At 35.6% G+C, this 23,386-nt stretch overlaps 1 protein-coding gene across 2 annotated transcripts in view; it reads right to left on the bottom strand.

The window, feature by feature from the left end:
• The window catches only part of SLC4A10 (solute carrier family 4 member 10), a 352,866-nt gene extending 337,501 nt beyond the window's left edge, over positions 1-15,365 (bottom strand). Inside the window, exon 1 of one of the 2 annotated variants that reach the window (XM_005676049.3) lies at positions 15,137-15,365. In XM_005676049.3, the coding sequence (XP_005676106.1) occupies positions 15,137-15,184 (48 nt within the window). In that variant the 5' untranslated portion in view covers positions 15,185-15,365. The remainder of the gene's footprint in view (positions 1-15,136) is intronic. The other variant, XM_005676051.2, reaches the window with a different exon arrangement.

The raw sequence follows: 23,386 nt of genomic DNA, 5'->3' as shown, positions 1-23,386 counted from the left end.
CTTACTAACTGCTTCTATATGACTATTTTAGATTCCACATATAAGTGAGATCATGCAGCATTTCTCTTTCTGCCTCTGGTTTATTTCATTTAGCATAATGTCCTCCTCAATTGCTTCTGATTATTAAATTATTACCTTTGAAAATCAAATGGTCTCTAACTCTCACATGCCTAATCACTTAGGTGAAGTGTTAGATGGATTAATGTCCATCCATATTTATCTTACTCTAACCTTACTGTCATTTCAAATTGTAGTACAAAAGTCCTCAAAAATTTTTGACAAATACATTTTTCTAGTTTGTGTGTTTATTTTTCTTTGAAGAATACTGGATAGTGATGAAAATTTCATTTTACTCAGCCTCTCCTGGCTGTACCTGACTGACATCTCACAAAAAAGCACAGAACACTGAAACTATTCACTTAAAAAGATCACTTTAATTATCTTTGAGTCTCATTTATTTGTATGGATCTTATTCTCCTTTTATCATAGGTCATCTGCACAAAGACATCGTGATCAAAGCAGTGCGAAATATTTCTTAAGGCCATGATTGGAACATTTCATAGTAGCTCCCAGAGAGGTATTAATAGAATCCTGCTGCATTTCTTAAAAGGCAGTAAAGCTACTTCTTTACTCCTCCATTCTCACCCAATATAAGGGCTCCTATAATAGTAATTAATGTAAATTAATTAATTGAAATTTCAGATTCACTAAATAATATGAGCTATTTATATATTAAGTTCAATTGCATTTTGTCAAGTGCTCTTACTTCTTGCTTTCTATATATGCAGGTACTTTTAAGATAAATATAAACGTGTTTATGAATTACTGAAACATCATCATCAAATTATTATTTTATGAAACAATCTGTGATTCAATAGACTTTTGAAGGCTTTCCATTTCTTCCTTCAAGATATTTTCTGAACCAAGAAAAACATCAGAAAAGTATATTTTTCCAAGAAAAACTGATTCTAATGTCAAAAGTTTCAATGCAACCATGACGTTAGGTGGTAAATATTTGGTCTATATGAAATCAAGAGCTATTGAGCTAACTAGATACTGTTAAGTAACTAGACACTTTGCATCAAGACACATTATTCTGCAGAATCAACGATACAAGCCCTTTTTTTGTCCTATGCTAGACCATGCACTCATCTGCAAAGATGGGAGAAATTTATTTAGATGAGACAGACTAGGAGTACTGAATTATATAGGTAAGAGAGATAGTTAAGGTTAAGAGTGTGAATGGAAATGAAATAAAGTTTTTAAATCAAAAAAGGGGAACAAGCAAAATTATAAGCTACTAAAACTGCGTTCATGTAAGGCTGATCTTTTTAAAGCTGGGTTCAAGGCTGACTCACTATGCTTTAAATGAATATACTAGGGTTAGAATTTCCTGAATTATGAGAAAGCATCATTGATTTTTGAATGGACAAAATCAGAGTTCACCATTTCTGTGTTTTTGTCCTCATAAAGATTTGAAAAAATATTTTTTATTACCTTACATTACAGAAATGGTCTGTGTGAGATTCCAAGTACCTTTTATTAGACTGGTACTGGTATCTAAGCTTCTAATACCAAGATAAGATAATTAATATTCAGAAATTATTATTATTAAGCTTTTATGATAACCATTTATAATTTATGTTAAAGACCTAAATAGAAAGTACTTTTCTACTAACAATGCCAAGACAAATGTGCAACAGTTACTGTTGTACAACTGTTACTAAATTTCTTGATTTAAAAAAGATTAATCCTAACCCCAGTTCTTATGAGCAAATTTTTTTCAAACCACTAATAAGATAAAAAGAATTATTAAATCAGAGGACTATGCTCAGAGTCCAAATCATCATGTTTCATTTGAATAATAACATATAGTAAGGTCTAGAAATTTCACTGTTGTCAAGTTTGTCATCAGTCAGGATCTTCAAGTACTTCTTCAGCATGATTTTGATGACATGAAAGATCCTAGATGGCTCAAATAAAAATGATAGTCTCATCATCTTAAGGACTGATAAAACTGAAACCAATATACATAAGAATCATATTAGCGGATTCATGTCAATGTATGGCAAAACCAATACAGTATTGTAAAGTAAAATAAAGTAAAAATAAAAATTAAAAAATAAAGAATCATATTAACACAGCAAGTAAAATCTGAGTGTCTGTATCTATACTATAACAGACTAATCCTCCAGGGGATCTTCCCCACCCCAGGATCAAACCCGTATCTCTTATGTCTCCTGCATTGGCAGGCAGGTTCTTTACCACTAGCACCACCTGGGAAGCCCAACAGTAAGGCTGAGGAAAATGACAGGACACTGAAACACCTTATTAATTGGACTGATCTCAACTTCATCTTTGAAAAAATTTTTTTAAAATAATGTCTGTGGTTTTTGAGAAAGTAGAGGAACCATTTCACTCCATCAGACTGAAAATTCTCATGGCCAAAATGGTACCTAGTACAGATCTGTAATGACAGGCTTGAGGCTCATACCTTCACTGCACAAAGGAGCCATGTATAAAGCAGATGTTAATAATTGACGTGTGCAGCATTTCGGTAATACCTTGAGAAAGGTGAATTAAACAGAGGGCTTTTTCAAGTAGTTCAATGTTTCCTCTTATGAAGAAACCTACCTTATAGAAAAAAACTACATAAGAGTAAACAAAGTTGGAAATGGAATACAAAAGGGTACATTGTCAAAAAATTTACCAGGCAAATTGTCAGTTTTTAAAACACTAGTGAAACTTCAAGTGAAAGTTAAAACTGGTTACATAATCTTCTCAGGAAAAAAAAAAATTGGCAGTGTTTATAAATATCGTTAACAATTAGCCTAGTAGCTCCTTAAAGAAATAGTTGATTCTGGGTCTGAGGCAGGGTAAATAAAAGATGACCCTGGAAAATATTATGGTCCTAGATACTACGGAAGTGCTCAGAAAAGAATGGGAGCATGTTGAAAGGACAAAAGTCAGATGAAAGGAGTTCCTAATCTCCAAATATAAAACCATTTAAGCAACTAAATGAATTAATTCTTAGAGTACTGGATTATGGCCCATAAAATAAAATAAATATCTTTGTGTTGTTTAATCACTTAGTCATATTCGACTCTTGTGACTCCACAGACTGCAGACTGCAAGGTTCCTCTGTCCATGGGATTTCCCAGGCAAAAATATTGGCGTGAGTTGCCATTTAAGCAATTGAATAAATAAATAAATGGAGGAAAAGTGACAGCTATTCCTTACAGGAAAAAAATTCTAATTTCCAAATGCAGAAAGAATGAGAGAAGTAGCAAGTCACTATTAAGCAAATAAATAAAGTAATAAATAGGTAATATGCAGGAAATATTCACTGATGAATGCTACAATTAGTAGGCAAAGGTTTGAAGAGAAACAAGATATCTGCATAGTCGCAAAGTATCTCCCCGAAAATATTATTACAAAGGGAAATTTTTAACTTTACAGTGGAAAATCCAACCAACACTTCTATAATCAAGGTTAATATCCCTAGAAATAGGACATCATCTATCCCCTGACATGATGCACTGGGATGAGTTCATTTCATTCCAGTGATATTAACCAAAAAAATATGCATGACCTCAGGATAATTAGGAGAACTGCAGAGAAGCACAAACTGAGAGATATTCTACCAAAAAAAAAAAATCTGTATACCTCAAGAGTGTCAAAGTTATGAAAGATAAGGGAAGACAGTACATCACAAATTGGAGATGATTAGAGACATGATATCTAAACACAAAATGGAATCCTGGAACAGAAAAATGATATTAGTGGAAAAATTGGTGATATGCTAATAAATATTTGGTTTAGTTAACAGGATTGTCCCAATGTTAATTTCCTGGATTTAATAACTGTAGTTATGTAAGGTGTTAGCATGGCAACATAGATGAAAGGTATTCAGGAACTCTTTGTACTGTTTTTGCAATTATTCTTTAGGTATAAAACAATCTCAAATTAAAGAGCTAAAAAATAGTAAAATGAATGCTTCCTTTTGTATTTATTTTTCTATGCTTCCTAAGCTACCCTAAAATATATCAATTTTATAATTAGGAAAAATATATTTTATTATACTTCCAAGATTATATTACTGGCACACATCTTATTACTGTCAAATGAATAAAGTTATTTTACAAGCATTATTGAATCACTGATTGAATGAATTGTGCATATTAGGTATAAAAATCTTCAATTTAATTATTTTCAAAGGTAAAAAGTTAAGCTAATAGCAACAATAATCACTATTATCTTTGTCATTACTCAAAAATATATAACATATATACAAATATATATACACGGGAACATAATATGAGTGCATAATATTTACGCATGCAAATATATATGTATAGGTACACAATTATGTATGTAATTTATGTCCATAACTCATTTAATTTCACAAGCTATTATTGTTGAGACAGATGCTATTATTGTTATCATCCCTATTTTATAGATAAGTAAAGGGAGGCTTTGAACTACTAGGCAACTTGCCAATGCTGTCATACCTACAAATTAGAACAGTTAGCACTGTCTGTCTTCAGTTTCAGTTCTTGACAGTTGATGTCTACTGTTGTCGCTGCCTAATAACCCGAGACATTTCTTAAGGACTTTTCTGCACTTAGCTTTGTGAAAGCAGCACAAAAGTATCTAAAGTAGACTCTATTTTTAAGAACCTACACTCTAATTGAGGAAACAAGTTACATGTATGTGTATTTATATATAAGTAAAAATAGTTTTACATACATATAGAAATTGCAAAGTGATATGTAATATGTACTAAATGCTAAACGAGTAAAACAAGCAGTAAGAACTTAATTTTCTAATCCGTTATGACTTATTTAAAAAAAAAAACAGCTCTATTTTATTGCAAGCTTTTGTTTTCTATCATTCATTCCCACAGGAAAAATAATTCAAAGAATTTTTGTTTGTTTGTTTATCTAGGTAAAATGTCCCAAGCTTCCATATTCATAAGGATCACCTGTAGAGTTCTTTAAATTCCTTATTTATTGGCACCATCCCTTTGACATTCTAAGCCTAAAGTTTGAATAAGGCCCAGAACTTGCATTTTTAATGAGTCCTCCTGATGATTCTGATGCAAGTGGTTTTTGAGTTTAAGGTTTTCAATAATCCTTTTTCTTAGCAGAAAAAAATACCAAAATTTTGTATCTACCAGAAGTGCTCTGTAGGATTACATAAAAATCAGATTTTTGGACAGGCATTATACTGTGAAGTTATTTGTTAATAAAACAAAGTGTACAGTATGCACTCAAATTACAATCATATTATATATTAGGTTTATGTCTTGCTGTCTACATTTCTTTTTCATTTTTTAACCATATTCTTATTTCTGAGCAAATCAAAAAGAGTTTGAACAAGCTTATTACCAGAGCAGCTTAAATATCAACAAAAAATCACTATTGTATTTATGCCCACTGTACTTATAAAAGAAGCAGTACAAACATAACAATAATCAAATATGCTTTATAAACAAAGCTATGTTTTACAGTAGTTGTTATATATCTAACTACTTTTTATGGCATTTGCTTTCTGGAATTTGATTAGATCATCATCTTTGATATCAAACCCTCATGTGTCAAAAAGGGGAAAAAAGCCATTAGGAAGCAATAGCAATCTCTGAATAATTTTTGTTTCTCAGGATAAGCAAGAAGCAGAAGTACAAATAAATACTGGAGGCACTCCAGCAACCTAACACATTCAATATGGAATGGGAAAATTCTTTAAAAATTTGCTTATTAGATCTTTAGACCACAATTTTAGATCACAATTTTAGACCACAATGAAAAATGAGCAAGTTTGGATGATACTGATAATATAAGGTCTTTACCATTAAATCAAAACTATACAGAATCCTTGGCTACAATACATTCTCACTCTATCACACTGAGTCCATATATTAAACTCCATTTAGGCCCTCTGAGAAAACCCCTGGAGTTCTGAACTACTTGGAATTGGGTCTAAGCTTAATATAGAAACGTCTGTACAAATGGCACCTCAGGAATTTTTATGTCATTCTTGATACAGTGCATAAAAATTCTCACAAGACAAAACTAGGAAACACTGCCACAAGAAATTAAAGATCTAAAAACTGTAGAGACAGTTCACATTTGGAAGACTCAATATTGTCAAGATAGTAATTTTCAAATTGATCTATAAATTCAAAGCAATTCCTATTAAGACCCTTGCAGGCTTTTCATAGCAGTCAACAAGCAGGCCCTAAAATTTATATGGAAATGTAAAGTATCTAGAATAGCCAAAACAACTTAGAAAAAGAACAAAAGTGAAAGATTTATACCACTTGATTTTAAATATTATTAGAAAGCTTCAATAATCAGACAGTGGTATTAAGGTGAAGATATGCAAAAGAAATGGCAACCCACTCCAGTACTCGTCTGGAAAATTCCATGGACGGAGGAGCCTGGTAGGCTACAGTCCATGGGGTCGCAAAGAGTCGTACACGACTGAGCGACTTCACTTCACTTATTCATGTACATCAACAGAACAGAATCAGAGTCCAAACAAATAACCTTATTATCGATTTAATTTCAACAAAGCTGCCAAGAAAATTCAGTGGAGAAAGATAATGTTTTCAACAAATGATGCTGGGGAAATTGCATAAACAAAAAGTAACAACTTTTATCTCATACCATACATAAAAATTAACTCAGAATGGACATTCAAAAAAAAAGTGTTAGTAAAAGTGTGGGAAAACCAAAACTGTAAAATGGCACAATCTCATTGAAAAATAGTCTGGAAATTTCTTTTAACATTGACTATAACCCTACCATCTAGTAAGATAGTATTTTATGAAGCTAGACCAACAGTGACCCTAAAAATATAAGTAAAACAAAGTGAGCTTTAATGGAAAAAAGTAGCTTCTCAGAAATTTAGTTGCTTTGATTTTCCTTATGGTAAAGTTTAAAGAGTATCAAGAGAAATTTAGAAAGGTGATTTGGATAAGAAATAACAATTTGACCCAAATTAAATACTTCTCTTCCTCTCTTATATATTGTATGTGACATATACTTTCTTAACTCAGCTTTGAATATATATTTCAAAAGATCTCTACAAATAGTTTGCTGAAACCATGGCCAACTTCAACATTATATTCACAAAGAGAACAAATTTTATGGTACAGACTTGGGTGTGTGTGTATCCATGAAGTTATTTTTAATTTTCATGAGTATCTTATTTGCCCTTTCATTGATTTGTATAAATATGAATAATACAAGCATTGTTTAAATCAATCTTCTCTCTGTTAGTGATAATGAGTAAACAACTTAATTATTTTGTAATTTTCTTACATAAAATTGACCATTTTGCCATGTACAATTCAGTAGTGTCCAGTATTTCCACAATGTTGTGCAATCATCACCACTAACTACTTCCAGAACACTCCCATCACTCCAAAAAGAAACCCCAGAGTTCTTAATTCTCAGTTCTCTGCTACACCCCAAGCCCAGTGCCTATTACAGACATTTCAATAAATGGAATCCTGCAATATCCAACCTACAATGCCTTACACTTTATAGCACCTTGTTTCATAGAACTTTCATTTTTGAAGATGTAGATATGAAAGCTCATTTTATAATGGGATTCTTATTTTTATTTATTTTTTAGTTGAGTTCAGTCACTTAGTCGTGTCCGACTCTTTGTGATCCCATGGACTACAGCACACCAGGCCCCTTCATCCATCACCAACTCCCAGAGCCTACTCAAAGTCATGTCCATTGAGTCGGTGATGCCATTCAACCATCTCATCCTCTGTCGTCCCCTTCTCCTCCTGCCTTCAATCTTTCCCAGCATCAGGGTCTTTTCAAATGAGTCAGCTCTTTGATGCCATCATCTTCATTTTTTGAAAGCTGAGTTTTAAGCCAGCTTTTTCACTGTCCTCTTTAACCTTCATCAAGAGGCTCTTTAGTTCCTCTTTGCTTTCTGCCAAAAGGGTGGTGTCAGCTGCATATCTAAGGTTACTGATATTTCTCCCAGCAATCTTGATTCCAGCTTGTGCTTCATTTAGCCTGGCATTTTGTATGATGTACTCTGCATATAAGTTTAATAAGCAGAGTGACAGTATACAGCCTTGATGTACTCCTTTCCCCAGTTTGAACCAGTCTTTTGTTCCATGTCTGGTTCTAACTGATGCTTCTTGACCTAGTACTAATGAATGGTCGAATCTAAAAGCCTGCAAGTATTAATTTTATGTTGAAAATATTGCAATCAGATAAAGAAGTGGGATAGTTTATGATGGAGGATTACAGAATATCTGAACCTTCAACTAGAACTCAAAAAGTCAAGAGAGCCTGGCAGAAAAATAATCATACTTCCAATGTGTCATTACTTTCTAACCTTAGGATGATGGTTATTTCAGAAATCTAACTGGGTATAGACTGCAGAGCATTGTAAGATGCGTCAAGTGAATGGAAACATGCGGGTGCCATTTTTAACCCATTTTCTATGCAGAGAAAATTCTACTCTTCCCTTCTCGTATCTCATAGGATACATGCCACTTGATCATTTGGCTTTTTGTGAAGATACCACTTTCAATCTATGTAGTAAACATTAGTTACATCTTATTTATTTTTATATAACTGTAAATTAAAGTTCTAGTATATCCTTCCTATTTAAAGAATTGTCTCAGATACTCCTTGAGATTTATTGCTCTTATTTAGAATAAGGGAATAACTAATATATAATACATTTACTGTTTGAAATAAGGTATGTTTTGGTCAGAAAAAGACTGTAGCAATCAATTGGAGACTAGAATTTTAAACTAACTTAATTTACAGATGAAGCTGAACATCAAAGAGATAAGGACATGTATTTAAGGGCAGGCGCTTATACTAGTTAATGGCAGAGGTTGGTCTAGAGTTCTCATTTCCTGACTCCCAGTTAATCATTCTTTCCACAGTCCTATTCTAGCATAAACAAATGAGTGCTGAATTGAAATGATGATGATAATTAGAGAATCTTTGTGAAGTAATAATATTAATAGGTACTGTCTCAGGCTTCTGCTAAGCACAAACATCTCTTGTCGTTATGATTCTCTTGATAGGTTGCTAATGTTATCTAGCCTTGATGGATGAGAAACTGATGCTGGAACAGATTGAATAAGTCACCGAGACTCACATAGCTAAAAACTGAGCTAGGATTTTAAAATATTGCATCTAACTAAAAATTCATTCAATTCTTTTAAATTAAAGCCAATTAAAAATAAATTGCACTCATCTCACACTCTAGTAAAGTAATGCTCAAAATTCTCCAAGCCAGGCTTCAGCAATACATGAACCATGAACTGCCAGATGTTCAAGCTGTTTTTAGAAAAAGCAGAGGAACCAGAGGTCAAATTGACAACATCCGCTGGATCATTGAAAAAGCAAGAGAATTCTAGAAAAACATCTACTTCTGCTTTATTGACTATGCCAAAGCTTTTGACTGTGTGGATCACAATAAACTGCAGAAAATTCTGAAAGAGATGGGAATAACAGACCACCTGATCTGCCTCTTGAGAAATCTGTATGCAGGTCAGGAAGCAACAGTTAGAACTGGACATGGAACAACAGACTGGTTCCAAATAGGAAAAGGAGTACGTCAAGGCTGGATATTGTCACCCTGCTTATTTAACTTCTATGCAGAGTACATCATGAGAAACGCTGGACTGGAAGAAACACAAGCTGGAATCAAGATTGCCGGGAGAATTATCAATAACCTCAGATATGCAGATGACACCACCCTTATGGCAGAAAGTGAAGAGGAACTAAAAAGCCTCTAGGTGAAAGTGAAAGAGGAGAATGAAAAAGTTGGCCTAAAGCTCAACATTCAGAAAACGAAGATCATGGCATCCGGTCCCATCACTTCATGGGAAATAAATGGGGAAAAGTGGAAACAGTGTCAGACTTTATTTTGGGGGGTTCCAAAATCACTGCAGATGGTGACTGCAGCCATGAAATTAAAAGACGCTTGCTCCTTGGAAGGAAAGTTATAACCAACCTAGACAGCATATTCAAAAGCAGAGACATTACTTTGCCAACAAAGGTCCATCTAGTCAAGGCTATGGTTTTTCCAGTAGTCATGTATGGATGTGAGAGCTGGACTATAAAGAAAGCTGAGCACCAAAGAATTGATGCTTTCGCATTATGGTAGTGGAGGATACTCTACGGAGTCCCTTAGACTGCAAGGAGATCAAATCAGTCAATCCTAAAGCAAATCAACTGTGAATATTCATTGGAAGGACTGATACTGAAGCTAAGGCTCCAACACTTACAGCTGATGTAAAGAACTGACTCATTGGAAAAGACCCTGATGCTGGGAAAGATTGAAGGCAGGAGGAGAAGCGGACAACAGAGGATGAGATGGTTGGATGGCATAACCCACTTGATGGACATTAGTTTGAACAAGCTTCAGGAGCTGGTGAAGGACAGGGAAGCCTGGCATGCTGCACCCCATGGGGTCGCAAACAGCTGGACACAACTGAGCGACTGACCAACAACAACTCATTACCAACCTTAGCATCCTATACATATAATTTATTTCTATATTCACTCACCATGAAAGTGAGTCATGAAAGTGAAAATCTTATAAGAAAATTAATTTCTTATACTGTATTTCTTGCTTTCTATGTATTACCATGTGTAATGAGTACATTTTCTTTAAAATCATATAATCTAAATTATAATAAAATAGAAATATCAATATAACTTAGTCAACCTGAGTTGCTCTTTAGTTCCATTTTTCTTTTCCTTAAGATAATAATATAATATTTTTTCACAAATAATTCAATATACTGGGTCATTTGGAAATCTGGAATTAATATTCTAAATGGTACTAAACTCTCCCATCTATGCTATACTGCAGCTGCTGCTCCTAAGCTGCTTCAGTTGTGTCCGACTCTGTGCGACCCCATAGACAGCAGCCCACCAGGCTCCCCCATCCCTGGGATTCTTCAGGCAAGAACACTGGAGTGGGTTGCCATTTCCTTCTCCAGTGCATGAAAGTGAAAAGTGAAGGTGAAGTCGCTCAGTCGTGTCCGACTTTCCGTGACCCCATGGACTGCAGCCCACCAGGCTCCTCCGTCCATGGGATTTTACAGGCAAGACTACTGGAACAGGGAACCATTGCCTTCTCCACTATGCTATACTACATTACCTTTAAAAAAGCAACCTTTATTCTAGCGGCATAACTCAAGGCAGTTTTATAAGTAAGTTTAACTTAAGTTCCTTTTGGGACATCTGAATTTTAGAAGGGATCTAACATGGACTACTACGTATCATCTAAGATTAAAGGTATAAAATAGAAATATTTGTTATAAAAAGATTCACCTAGAAGCCTCGTCCATAGCCTATAATTTAAAGATTATCCAATTATTTACTCCTAAAACAAATCCAGCACTGTCAATACAAAATTGAAAGTGATGTGCAATAAACTGGTTCATACTTTTCTTTTTGGTTCATACTTTTAAAAGATTAATTCCATCCTCTAAAGTAATGCCACCACCACTACTATTACATAGAGTTTCTATGTATACCCATATCAAAGAGCTTACAACTATGATTAAATATTTGAAGACAAAACAGCAGTTTCTCAAAAAGTTAAATGGAGTCCTATCTCTACTCTAGATTAGCTAGACTGTGAGGTCCACGTGCACAGGACATTTGTCTGTCTTGTTCATTGCTTTACTCCCACCACCAAGAACACGTTTGGCCAATAATAGGAATTTAATGGGCTTCCCTGGTAACTCAGCTGGTAAAAAATCCACCTGCAGTGCAAGAGACCTGGGTTCGATCCCTGGGTTGGGAAGATCCCCTAGCGGAGGGAATGGCAACCCACTCCAGTATTCTTGCCTGGAGAATCCTCAAGGACAGAGGAGCCCGGTGGGCTACAGTCCATGGGGTCACAAAGAGTCGGACATGACTGAGCAACTAAGCACAGCACACAGGCATTTAATAAGTTAATGAATCTTCTGAACCTAATTTTGTTCTATTGCTTCAGAAATAACAGTCAGGTGCTATGAAAACCAGACTCAATTCTGAGCCTATTAGAGTTTTTGAATGTCCTAACCTTAGGGCCTACAAATGCAACAATGCCTGGTGTAACAGAAGAAAATAATCTCTGACACTCCCTTGGAAGGACTAAGAGAAACGCGGACAGGGCAGGGCCTCCTTCACACAAAGTCTGAAGATGTACTTTATATATACTAAGTTAAAGTAAAAGTTGGAGGCTTAAGAAGAATGTATTCTACCCTTTCACTTAAGTCAGAATTAATATACTCACTTATTTGGCATTCTTATCCATTCTTATCGTTTTTCTCCCTCTCTTACTTCTCTATCTACCTCTGACTGCTGCTTTCCCATGTCTAATCTTGGCTTTTAAGGCCTTTCTGCTGCAAAGTTTCCATAGCTGTAACTAAAAACTCCACCTTCCACCTGCACTGTACAGTGTTTTCCAGTGTTCCATTTCCCCACTTTTCCTTCTGAGCAGATAGTACTGATAAGCCATCTGTCATAAAAGCCTTAAACCTAGAATTTATCTCATCTATACTTCCATCAGCAATGATAATAGGAGCTTTTACTTAAAACTAAATGTCAGCCATTTCACATAGATGATTTCATTTGCTCATCACAAAACACAGAGGAAAGAACCATCACCTTCCCATTTTTCAGTTGATGAAACTAAGACTTAAATCAGTCTTCCAAGATTATATAGCATGTAAATAGCAGTGCTGGAACCTGTAAGACTGTGTTTTAAAATACTATGTCATACTGCCTCTCACATAATTATTTGCAAAGTCATCTGATTAATTTTCTAAAACAGAACCCCAAACTATTTCTTCCTTTTTCTTCCAAGTATAAAACTCCAGCCCAGCGTCTGACTATTATAGGTCTGGTTAATAATATAATATTTTTTTAAAAAAAGCTTTATTTTCTGAACTAGCTTTAAAAGACCTATATTCTAGTTCTGGTTTCATTACTATATGACCTTAAACATGTTTTCCAAACTACCTGTGTCTTCATTCTTTATATGTAAAATTAAGACAGTAAAATCTGCTTTATTCAACATGATTATTTGAGGCAGGGAGGTTCATAAAAGCAATTGAAGAGATTGAAAATACTGTACAGATATAAAAGTAGGCCAACAATTCAACAATATTTCTAACCTCTCATGCTTATTTTCCTTATAATGAACTGCTAAGACGATTCTATCTTGCTATTAACTTTTGTAACAGTTTTGTGCTGGGCATAATCCTCATGAAATGCACTTTCAACTCTTCAAGAACGTCCACCCAACTTACTGCAGACCTTTTCTAGACAAACTTGTATTTTCTCTACTCTTTTGAGTCACAAACTGTTTGTCCATCTAGCCCAATAATGTCATCATCTTCTAAATTTTTCCAGTTAATCCTCATTTGGTCCTAAACCCTTTAAATATTTCCCACCTGGGACAATTCATATACCACATCAAACTAACTTCAGCCTGCTTTTCTAGGACAACTTCCAAACCCCTTCCCCATTAAAAAAAAAAAAAAAGGTTCTTCCCCTATATCTTAATCTTCCTTAAATTTCCATTCCCCAATTCCTGTGTTTAGTTCTTCTCTCTCATACAAGGTACAATTATTCTCTGACATTCTTGATACCTTTTATTCTGAATACCCACAAAATCCTAATTTATGTATCTATTCAAGTTTGGAAATACAAAGGATAAACCTTTTAGTCTCATTTTTGTAAAATAGCTCCACTTTGATCTGTAAAGAAATATCTCTGTTTTTAAGCAGGCAGGCTAATTGGCAAGCTTTCGTTTCTTCCCTCTCTTTGACACTCCCCCTGCCTTATATCTAAGCTCCATTCTTAGTGGTGACCCCTGCATTATTCTCATCTCCCAGCTCCCTCCCTGCCCAAGACTGGCGTCCTGAGGAGAACTGGGCATGCTCAGTAGCCACAGCCAATTCTGGGATGCAAACTGGAATCTTTTGCAGATTTTGAGCAGGAGAGGTAAGGCCCTAAATATACAGTGGCCCAGAATTTACTCACTCCCCCTGGGGAATTATTTGATTGAAAGATGCGTTCAAAGACTAGGAATGGACAGAAATGGACAGCTTGCTGCCAGTCCCAAGTCTGCAAGGTGGGTCACCAACCTGAGTAACAGAGAGCTGAGAACAGACCCTCGGCCTGGTTTGGTGCAGGGAGGAGATTTCTGCTGCTCTGAGCCGTGATAGCACTGATAGATGGCTGGAAGCTAAAGCATGGCATCTCTGTTGCCTCAAGAAAACAGTATTATTGTTTTTCTTTTCTTTTTTTCCCCTTGAACACAGCAACATCAGCTGCTCTAGACTGAGAAAGGATGTTGCCTGAAGAACTACAAAGTCTGTGAGCCAGCCAGATTGTGGAGAGGAGAAGCAAATCAACTACTCACCCAGGAATCAGATCCAGGGAGGCAGCCTGTGACCTAGAGATAAACAGGCTATTTCTAAATGACAGTTCAGGGACATTTCGGATATTCAAAACTGAATCGTGTGCCTGACCCCCAAAATGCATACCTTCTTTTTATGTGAACCATGACACATTTCCCTTTGAGAGAAACTGACAGCACACACACACACACACACACACACACACACACACACACACGATCCTTCTGTTTTCCTTTTCCCTCGTTTCTGCAGAGATTAAATCTCTAGAGCTATAACAGCAGCAGATTCCCTCACCTCACTGGCAGGGGGATGAGGTATGGGGAGGAAATTTATCACAGAAAAAAAATGATTAAAAGAGGGCTTCTTTGCAGGGGCTTGACTGCACAGCCTAACAGAAAGACAGGCAGTAACAGACAGGGAAGGAGATACACAGCTGCCCCTGCTGCTAAACCTAGCCATCTCTTCAAACAGCAGCAAACATGAGACATTTCATCACCGTCGTGCATCCATATTGAGAAGGGGGAAAAAATCATGTGCTTCGTATTATGCATTTCAGTCACCCAAGATGGGAGGAGACCCCTGTCCATATGTCGTGGGAGCTATCCACCACCCCAAAAGTACACTCGCTGAACCTAGCTTGCAGCCCGCTTGCCTGACAGGTTTTGCTGCAAACGCTGTTAATCTACGTGACAGCAGGTTGTCTCTTACCGTAGGCAGCAGCGGCTCCATTTGGGCTCCCTGGTCTTTAATCTCCATGTTCTGTAACGCCTCTGGAATAAGCACCTTTCTCTGCAGTATCTTCAGTGTCTTACACTCAGCCCGGCACTCGCTCTGCTTAGTATTCGGATCAGGTAGCTCTGAAGCAGGAGGCAATTGCACACTCCAACTCACCAGAGTCACATGGCTCCTACTCACTCGGGCTGCTGGCCAGGTTTTGCACTGAATGCCTTGGATTCCTTGGCCGGTAAGAGAGATTTCCCCAGGCCGGTATCACTGCCCACACCTGGCTACTGGCATAAAGTACAGTCTGCAATGCTGCAAGTCTGATGGACATTAAGACACTCACATAAGATGCTAACTTCTTATATAGACTAGTTCAAGGTGGACTCCAATCAGCTCAGCCAGATTTTGACGCTTTGAACCAATTCACTTTATTCCCAGAAACTGACAGGAGACAAAATTCAAACAAGATGATGCTAATAAGGTACTTGGTATCCTGCTCTGAATACCTGGGGTCACTAAAAACACATAAGATGACATCAAAATTGATCTGTTAGTGAAACTAAATTATGCACTAACAAAATAATCCAGCATTTTAGGTCAATGCTGACTTAATAAGAATTTGGCAGTCGAATACTTTCAATATTTTAATTGTGAAAACCTTAGATATCACACATTGTTACAACTAAAATATCCTTCTATTATTTCCCAACAAAAATAACAGGGCAAGAATGTATTTTTGAGTAACTAATAATTATCAAAGATTATAACTGTATAATATTGAGAAGTATAGGACAAAATACAATTATTGGAGGACAATTGCTCTACGATATCCTGTTAGCCTCTGTCACACATCAACACGAATCAGCCATAGGTATACACATGTCCCCTCCCAGCTGAACCCCCCTCCCATCTCTCTCCCTGTGTATTTTTGTATCATTGCTCCGAAAGGATACTAAAGAACTTTGAAAAGAATGAATCTAAACCAAAGTAGCCCAAGAACATACTCTTTTGCTTTACAAGTCTCAGTGAAAGAGGGGTGGGGAATTCTCCAACTAATACATGGAAGAAAAAAAAAGTTCAAGAAGCTCTTCTGTAGGAAAAGCGGTTGATACTGTTTTCTGAGTGACTACATATTTCCTAAAGTAATGAAGTCATATATCAGTGGACCCCAGATTGAGTAGGAGGTTACAAATGAAGAAAGGTTAAAAGATAATGACAAAATTATCAAGATAGTTTATTTTAAATAAGAAAAATTTCACCAGATTTTAAAAACTCTTCAACAGAATTGAATATTAGTTATCTTCTGCAACACAAAAATTTTCCACAATGCTCATCATAGGTGGAATTATACATATCTATTTTCCATCCTAATGCAATTTTCATAATATAAACTATTATTTTATGATAAGAAAATATTTTATTCTTAAGCCATAATGATTAATATATTTGAGTAGCAACTTCGTGTACAGCACACTGAGATGAAACCAAGGATTTAAATAATAAGATGTCTGATTAAGAATTTGCTAATCTAGGGCTAAACTAGATTTTCTTTTTTTTTTAATTTTTTGTTTTATACTGGGGTATAGCCGATTAACAAACAATGTTGAGATAGTTTCAGGTGAACAGTGAAGGGACTCAGCCATTATATATATGTATCCATTCTCTCCTAAACTTCCCTCCCATCCAAGCTGCCACAAAATATTGGGCAGGGTTCAATGTTCTATACAGTAGGTCCTTGTTGGTTATCCATTTAAAATACAGTAGTGTGTAAACATCCACACAAAACTCCCTAACTAAACCTTCCCCCATCCTTTCTTCTGGTAACCATAAGTTCTAAACTTGACTTTCTACCATAAACTGAAGAATAAAAGCTCCCTTCTTACTCAAATGACCGTAACAGATAATCAAACACAACTGACTAGAAGAAAAATAACTTCTATTTAGAACAATTATTTTTATATCATTAAGAAACCCTAAGTCACCCAGTTTATATTTCTTAAAAACAGAATTTAAATATAACTAGGAAAAAGTCTGAACTCTTCTATTCCAAGAGTCAAAATAAAAAATAAGACAGTATTTTAAGTTACTTTTAATCACTGTTTTCCTACAATGTGTATTATTAAACCATATAGGTATTTTGCTGAAACAATCATTTCTTAAGTGCTTACGTATGCTAGAGCTACTATTTCTACCAGTATAAGACTTACTCAGAATTTTGACAGCAGATGTTACACTTCTAAAGACCAAAAAAGGCCATGTACCTAAAGGTCTTTGATCCAAGAGGTTGAATGCAAGCCTAGCAAAAACAAAGTGGAGAAAGATAAAAGTAATCCTAATTTAATCTACTATCTTTGTCTTCAACCTCAGGCTTTAAAATTAAGGTTCATAACCTGAGAGAATATATCCAGATATTAAACAAGTTCCAGTGAAAGAGGTAAGTATTCATAACTTCTGGGAATAAAATCGTCACTAGGTAGCAAAATTTTTACCAGCAAAACCATCCAAATTTTTTAATATAAATTTATTTATTTTAATTGGAGGCTAATTACTTTACAATATTGTATTGGTTTTGCCATACATCAACATGAATCCACCACGGGTGTACACGTGTTCCCCATCCTGAACCTCCCTCCCTCCACCCTCCCCATCCCATCCCTCTGGGTCATCCCAGTGCACCAGCCCCAAGCACCCTGTATCATGCATGGAACCTGGACTGGCAATTCATTTCACATATAATATTATACACATTTCAATGCCATTCTCCCAAATCATCCCACCCTCGCCCTCTCCCACAGAGTCCAAAAGACTGTTCTATATATCTGTGTCTCTTTTGCTGTTTTGCATACAGGGTTATCGTTACCATCTTTCTAAATTCCATATATATGCGTTAGTATACTGTATTGGTGTTTTTCTTTCTGGCTTACTTCACTCTGTATAATAGGCTCCAGTTTCATCCACCTCATTAGAACTCATTCAAATGTATTCTTTTTAATGGCTGAGTAATACTCCATTGTGTATATGTACCACAGCTTTCTTTTCCATTTGTCTGCTGATGGACAACTAGGTTGCCTCCATGTCCTGGCTATTACAAACAGTGCTGTGATACACACTGGTGTACAAGCAACTCCTGCAGCTCAATCCCAGAAAAATAAATGACCCAATCAAAAAATGGGCCAAAGAACTAAACAGACATTTCTCCAAAGATGGCTAACAGATACATGAAAAGATGCTCAACATCACTCATTATCAGAGAAATGCAAATCAAAACCACAATGAGGTACCATTTCACACCAGTCAGAATGGCTGCTATCCAAAAGTCTACAAGCAATAAATTCTGGAGAGGGTGTGGAGAAAAGGGAACCCTCTTACACTGTTGGTGGGAATGCAAACTAGTACAGCCACTATGGAGAAGAGTGTGGAGATTCCTTAAAAAACTGGAAAGAGAACTGCCATACGACCCAGCAATCCCACTGCTGGGCATACACACTGAGGAAAACCATCCAGTTTAACAGATAGGCTTGTCTGTGGCCATCCACCCTGAATGCTCCTGAACTCTTCTGATCTCAGAAGCTAAGCAGGGTCAGGCCTGGTTAGTATTTGGATGGTAGTAACAGATAGGCTCTTAGAGATCAACTTCTCCACTGATTTTCAAACTCAGGAGGTAAAGTGAACAGAAGGCAGGGAAGAAGAAATCCAAATTGCATTAGCTGCTTTTTTTTCAGCTACATAGTATCTGCGGAAATACTCCCAGGTAACTCATTCTTTTTCAAGTCCAGAGCTCTTTACACTATAGCCAAGTTTCCTTGGATCCTGGATTGTTAAAAATGCATTCCTATTTAGTCTGTTCTCATTTAGAAATCCAATAAGATTTTATTAGAACATTTTGACAGTTTCAAACACCAAAGTAAATACTGCGAGACTGAATTTGTCCAACAAACTGAATGTTTCAGACACTCTACTGGAATGAGACAATAGTCAGATTTTCATTCAGTCAGTCCTACTATGTGCAAGGCACTGTGCTACTGAAGCTATTTTATTATACCCAGCAATATTAAAGTGGAATTTTCCTCTCTGATGAATGAGATAAAGCAGTGATCGGCCACAAGCCAACCATACAAACAGAGAGGAATTACAGAAAGCACTAAACACAAGAGCCATCTTCCTCTCCAGCTGCTCGCGTCGTGGCCAGTAGGAAAGGAACACAACCACCATGGTGTGCTTCCTTCCTTGATCTGTCCCGCATCATGGGATTCTTGCTGACCTCAATTTTTTATTAATCCCCCAAGTATACAAGTCAGCATGCATCCAATATCCTTTCAGTTTCTACTTCCTTTTGCTATTTTAAGCCCTGGGGGTTAAGATATGCACATTAATGCAATGTTTATCTTAGAAAAGAAGCCATCTAATAGTATTTGTATTTGAAGAAGACACTGGATTCTAAAGAGTACTGCCAATACTAGTCTTTCAAGAGAATACCTTTTCAGTTCTGGAAATATTAGGTTTCTGGTTTAGACTTCAACGTCCTTTGCTTCATCTCTTTTTTGTATTTGAACTTTAGGTAGGCAACAAGATCGGAAATATATTCTGAATACTAATACTATATTGGTGATTACATTACTAGCTTAATATTAATATTTCAAAAACTGTTTTTTACGTGTATAAAAGTATCATAGCACTGTTTATATCTTTTACTTATTTTTATCCTTTTGTACTTCTATCTTTTGGAACCTGTACAAATGTTCTGAACAACTAAAACATATTATGTAGATCTGGCTGATTTACCAATCCAAAAGTATTTAGTTAAATTTAACAAACCCAAGAAATAACAAAAATTCTCTTTTTGACATCTTAAAAATAATGATATCTAACCAACAAGAAAAAGGGTAAGAATTTCCACTCCCAAATCTGGCACACAACAAGGAACTTCATTGTATAATAGTAGAGTTTACAGGCATCAAATATTACTCCTTTTTACAGATGTTCTTAGCCACCAACTCGATAATCATGATTCTAGCCATCAACTATTAGAAAAGGAACATATGAAATAATTAGGAAGCTCATTACAATGTTGGGCAAATGTCCAGATTTAAGAAATCCTCCAAGTCCCATTTCTCTTACTTCATGACTGGCTTTTCCAGTCCTAAAGACTGGAACAAAGACTTGATTTTCATTCTTTGACTCATACAGGGAAACCTGTAGTAGGCCTGCTCTCTAAATTGAGTACTAGAGGATGCATCTTAATCCAGTTTAACTAAATTCAGTATATTTGAGTATATATCGTGCTACCAATAATACAGGGACAAACAAGAATCCTGGACTCAGAGGTCATACTTTAGAAAAGAAGAAATAAAATATTTGATAAGTGCTTAAGTAACAATATGTGCAAAAAACAGAGGTAGACCAGAAGACAAAATGATTAACTTTTAATAGCATTTTTCTCACCTTTACTGTAGAGATTTAAAATCCTTAGGGAATTTCTTTTTGTGGGAAAAAATTCTAATTTTTCTTTACTTGTTATGCAAACAAGAAGTATATGTATGCCTCAACTTATTACATCTCCAATTATCAGCCTTTAAGCCTAATTATCACTGTCTTTGTTAAATGGTCCTAAATGTATCATTTCTATTCCTAACTTGAAAATAATCACTATCACACTTATTACTGAAATAATCTTATAACTAAATAATCCTTAACTTGTCCTTTTTCTATAAAGTTATACACTAAAGTAATCATTATTCACAGTGTCTCATGTGTGAATTTTACTATACATTCTCAAATTAAAACAAACAAGAAAAATATCTATGTTTATTATTGAGTTTACACTGTCAAAAAAAAAAAAAAAAAAGACAAATGCCATACAGGAAAAAGGGAGGAAAAGCTATCAAAACTGTTTCTCACAGCAATTTCTAAGCTGCATCACAAGCAACCAAATTATTAGTGAAGACAGTCTTCAGATATATTTTATACATGATGTTCAGACACATTATATACATGGTCTTACATTCACTAAGAACCTGAACTTGTGTTCTAAACTTTCAATAATATTCAGAGTTCCACAATTCATATGTCTTTCCACTTATGTCTTTTCCACCTATTTACAAGCAGTTTTTTCTAATGGAGAGAAAAATCTTATCTGAACCTATAATTTGGGCTACCCATAAAATAACTTTTGTTGAACTAGTTCAACAAAAAGAATTATGAAACAGCTATTTTGTAATATATGTCAGTAAAAAGATAAGTAAGATATAATCCTTGCCTCTCTAGAAAAGCAAACAGGTGATTATTTCAAAGTATTATGGTGATAAAAGAATGAGATGTCCAGAATATTAAAATAGTATGAAGTAGGGATACACTGCTGAACTAAGGATTAACGGGGAAGATAAAGACATGAACTATAAGATGAGTGACGTTTAACCAAGCAAACCATGATGATATCACAAGCCATTTCATTCCGGAATGTTTTCAATATTCAGACCAATGTATATATAAAAATGACAGATATTCACAATCCCACCATCAAGAAATAATCACTGTTAATATTTCAGCTGCTGCTGCTGCTGCTGCTAAGTCGCTTCAGTTGTGTCTGACTCTGTGCGACCCCATAGACAGCAGCCCACCAGGCCCTCCCGTCCCTGGGATTCTCCAGGCAAGAACACTGGAGTGAGTTGTCATTTCCTTCTCCAATGCATGAAAGTGAAAAGTGAAAGTGAAGTTGCTCAGTCGTGTCCTACTCTTCGCGACCCCATGGACTGCCCCCTACCAGGCTCCTCCGTCCACGGGATTTTCCAGGCAAGAGTACTGGAGTGGGGTGCCATTGCCTTCTCCAAATATTTCAGCATGTTTCATTTACATATTCCTTTTAAAACTTAGGGGGTGGGATGGGAATTACTTTTTTTCCCTAATGGGTGAAATACTTTTTTAATTTTTTTAAACTGTAAAAATACTTTATACACAATTTTTAAAGGTTACTTTTCATTTAGAGTTATTACAAAATATTGGCTATATTCCCCATGTTGTACAATACATCCTTGAGCCTATCTTACACCCAGTAGATAGTACCTCTACTCGCTGACCCCACATTGCCACCACACTGGTAACTAGTTAGTTCTCTATATCTGTCAGTCAGCTTCTTTTCTGTTATATTCATTAGTTTGTTGTATTTTTTTAGATTCCACATGTGATATCATAATTCGTCTTTCACTAACTTGTTTCACTTAGCATAATGCCCTCCAAGCCCATCTATGTTGATGTAAATTGCAAAAGTTCCTTCTTTTTCATGGCTGAGTAGTTTTCCTGTGTGTGTATGGTGTGTGTGTATAAATCTTCTGTATTCATTCATCTGTTGATGGACACTTAAGTTGGTTCCATATCTTGGCTATTGTAAATAAAGCTGCTATGATGTTGTGATGTATGTATCTTTTCAAATTAGTGTTTTGATATTTTTCAGCTATATAGCCAGGAGTGAAATTGCTAGGTCATATGGAAGTTTTCTTTTTAGTTTTTTGAGAAACCTCCATACCATTTTCTATAGTGGCTGCACCAATTTACATTCCCCACCAACAGTGTACAAGCTTTTCCTTTTCTCCACATCCTTGCCAACATTTGTTATTTGTGTTCTTTTTGATGATAGCCATTCTGATGAGGTGAAATCTCAATTGTGGTTTGGATTTGCATTTCCTTGATGATTAGTTATGTTGAGCATCTTTTCATGTGTTTGTTGACCATCTGCATGTTCTCTTTGGAGAAATGCCTAGTCAGTTCTTCTGACTATTTTTAATTGGGTTGTCTGTTTTTTTCATGATGTTATATGAGCTGTTCATACACGTTGGATATTAATCCCTTGTTGGTCATATCATTTGCAGATATTTTCTCCCATTTAGTAAGTTGTCCTTTTGTTTTTTCTGTGGTTTTCCTTGCTGTGCAAAAGGTTTTAAATTTAATTAAGTCCCATTTGTTTATTTATGCTTTTATTTCCTTTATTGTAGGGGAGAGATCAAAAAAAATATTGCTGTGATTTATGTCAAAGAGTGTTCTGCCTATGTTTTCCTCTGGGAACTTTTATGGTATCCAGACTTATATTTAGGTCTTTAATCCATTTTGAGTTTATTTTTGAATATGGTATTGGAGAATGTTCTAATTTCATTTTTTTTACACACAGCTGTCCAGTTTTCCCATAACTACTTATTAAAGAGACTGCTTTTCCTCCATTGTATATTCTTGCCTCTTTTGTCTTAC

This window comes from Capra hircus, chromosome 2, assembly GCF_001704415.2.
Source record: "Capra hircus breed San Clemente chromosome 2, ASM170441v1, whole genome shotgun sequence".
NCBI classification, from domain to species: domain Eukaryota; kingdom Metazoa; phylum Chordata; class Mammalia; order Artiodactyla; family Bovidae; genus Capra; species Capra hircus.
This window is presented reverse-complemented; position numbering and strand designations above follow the sequence as displayed.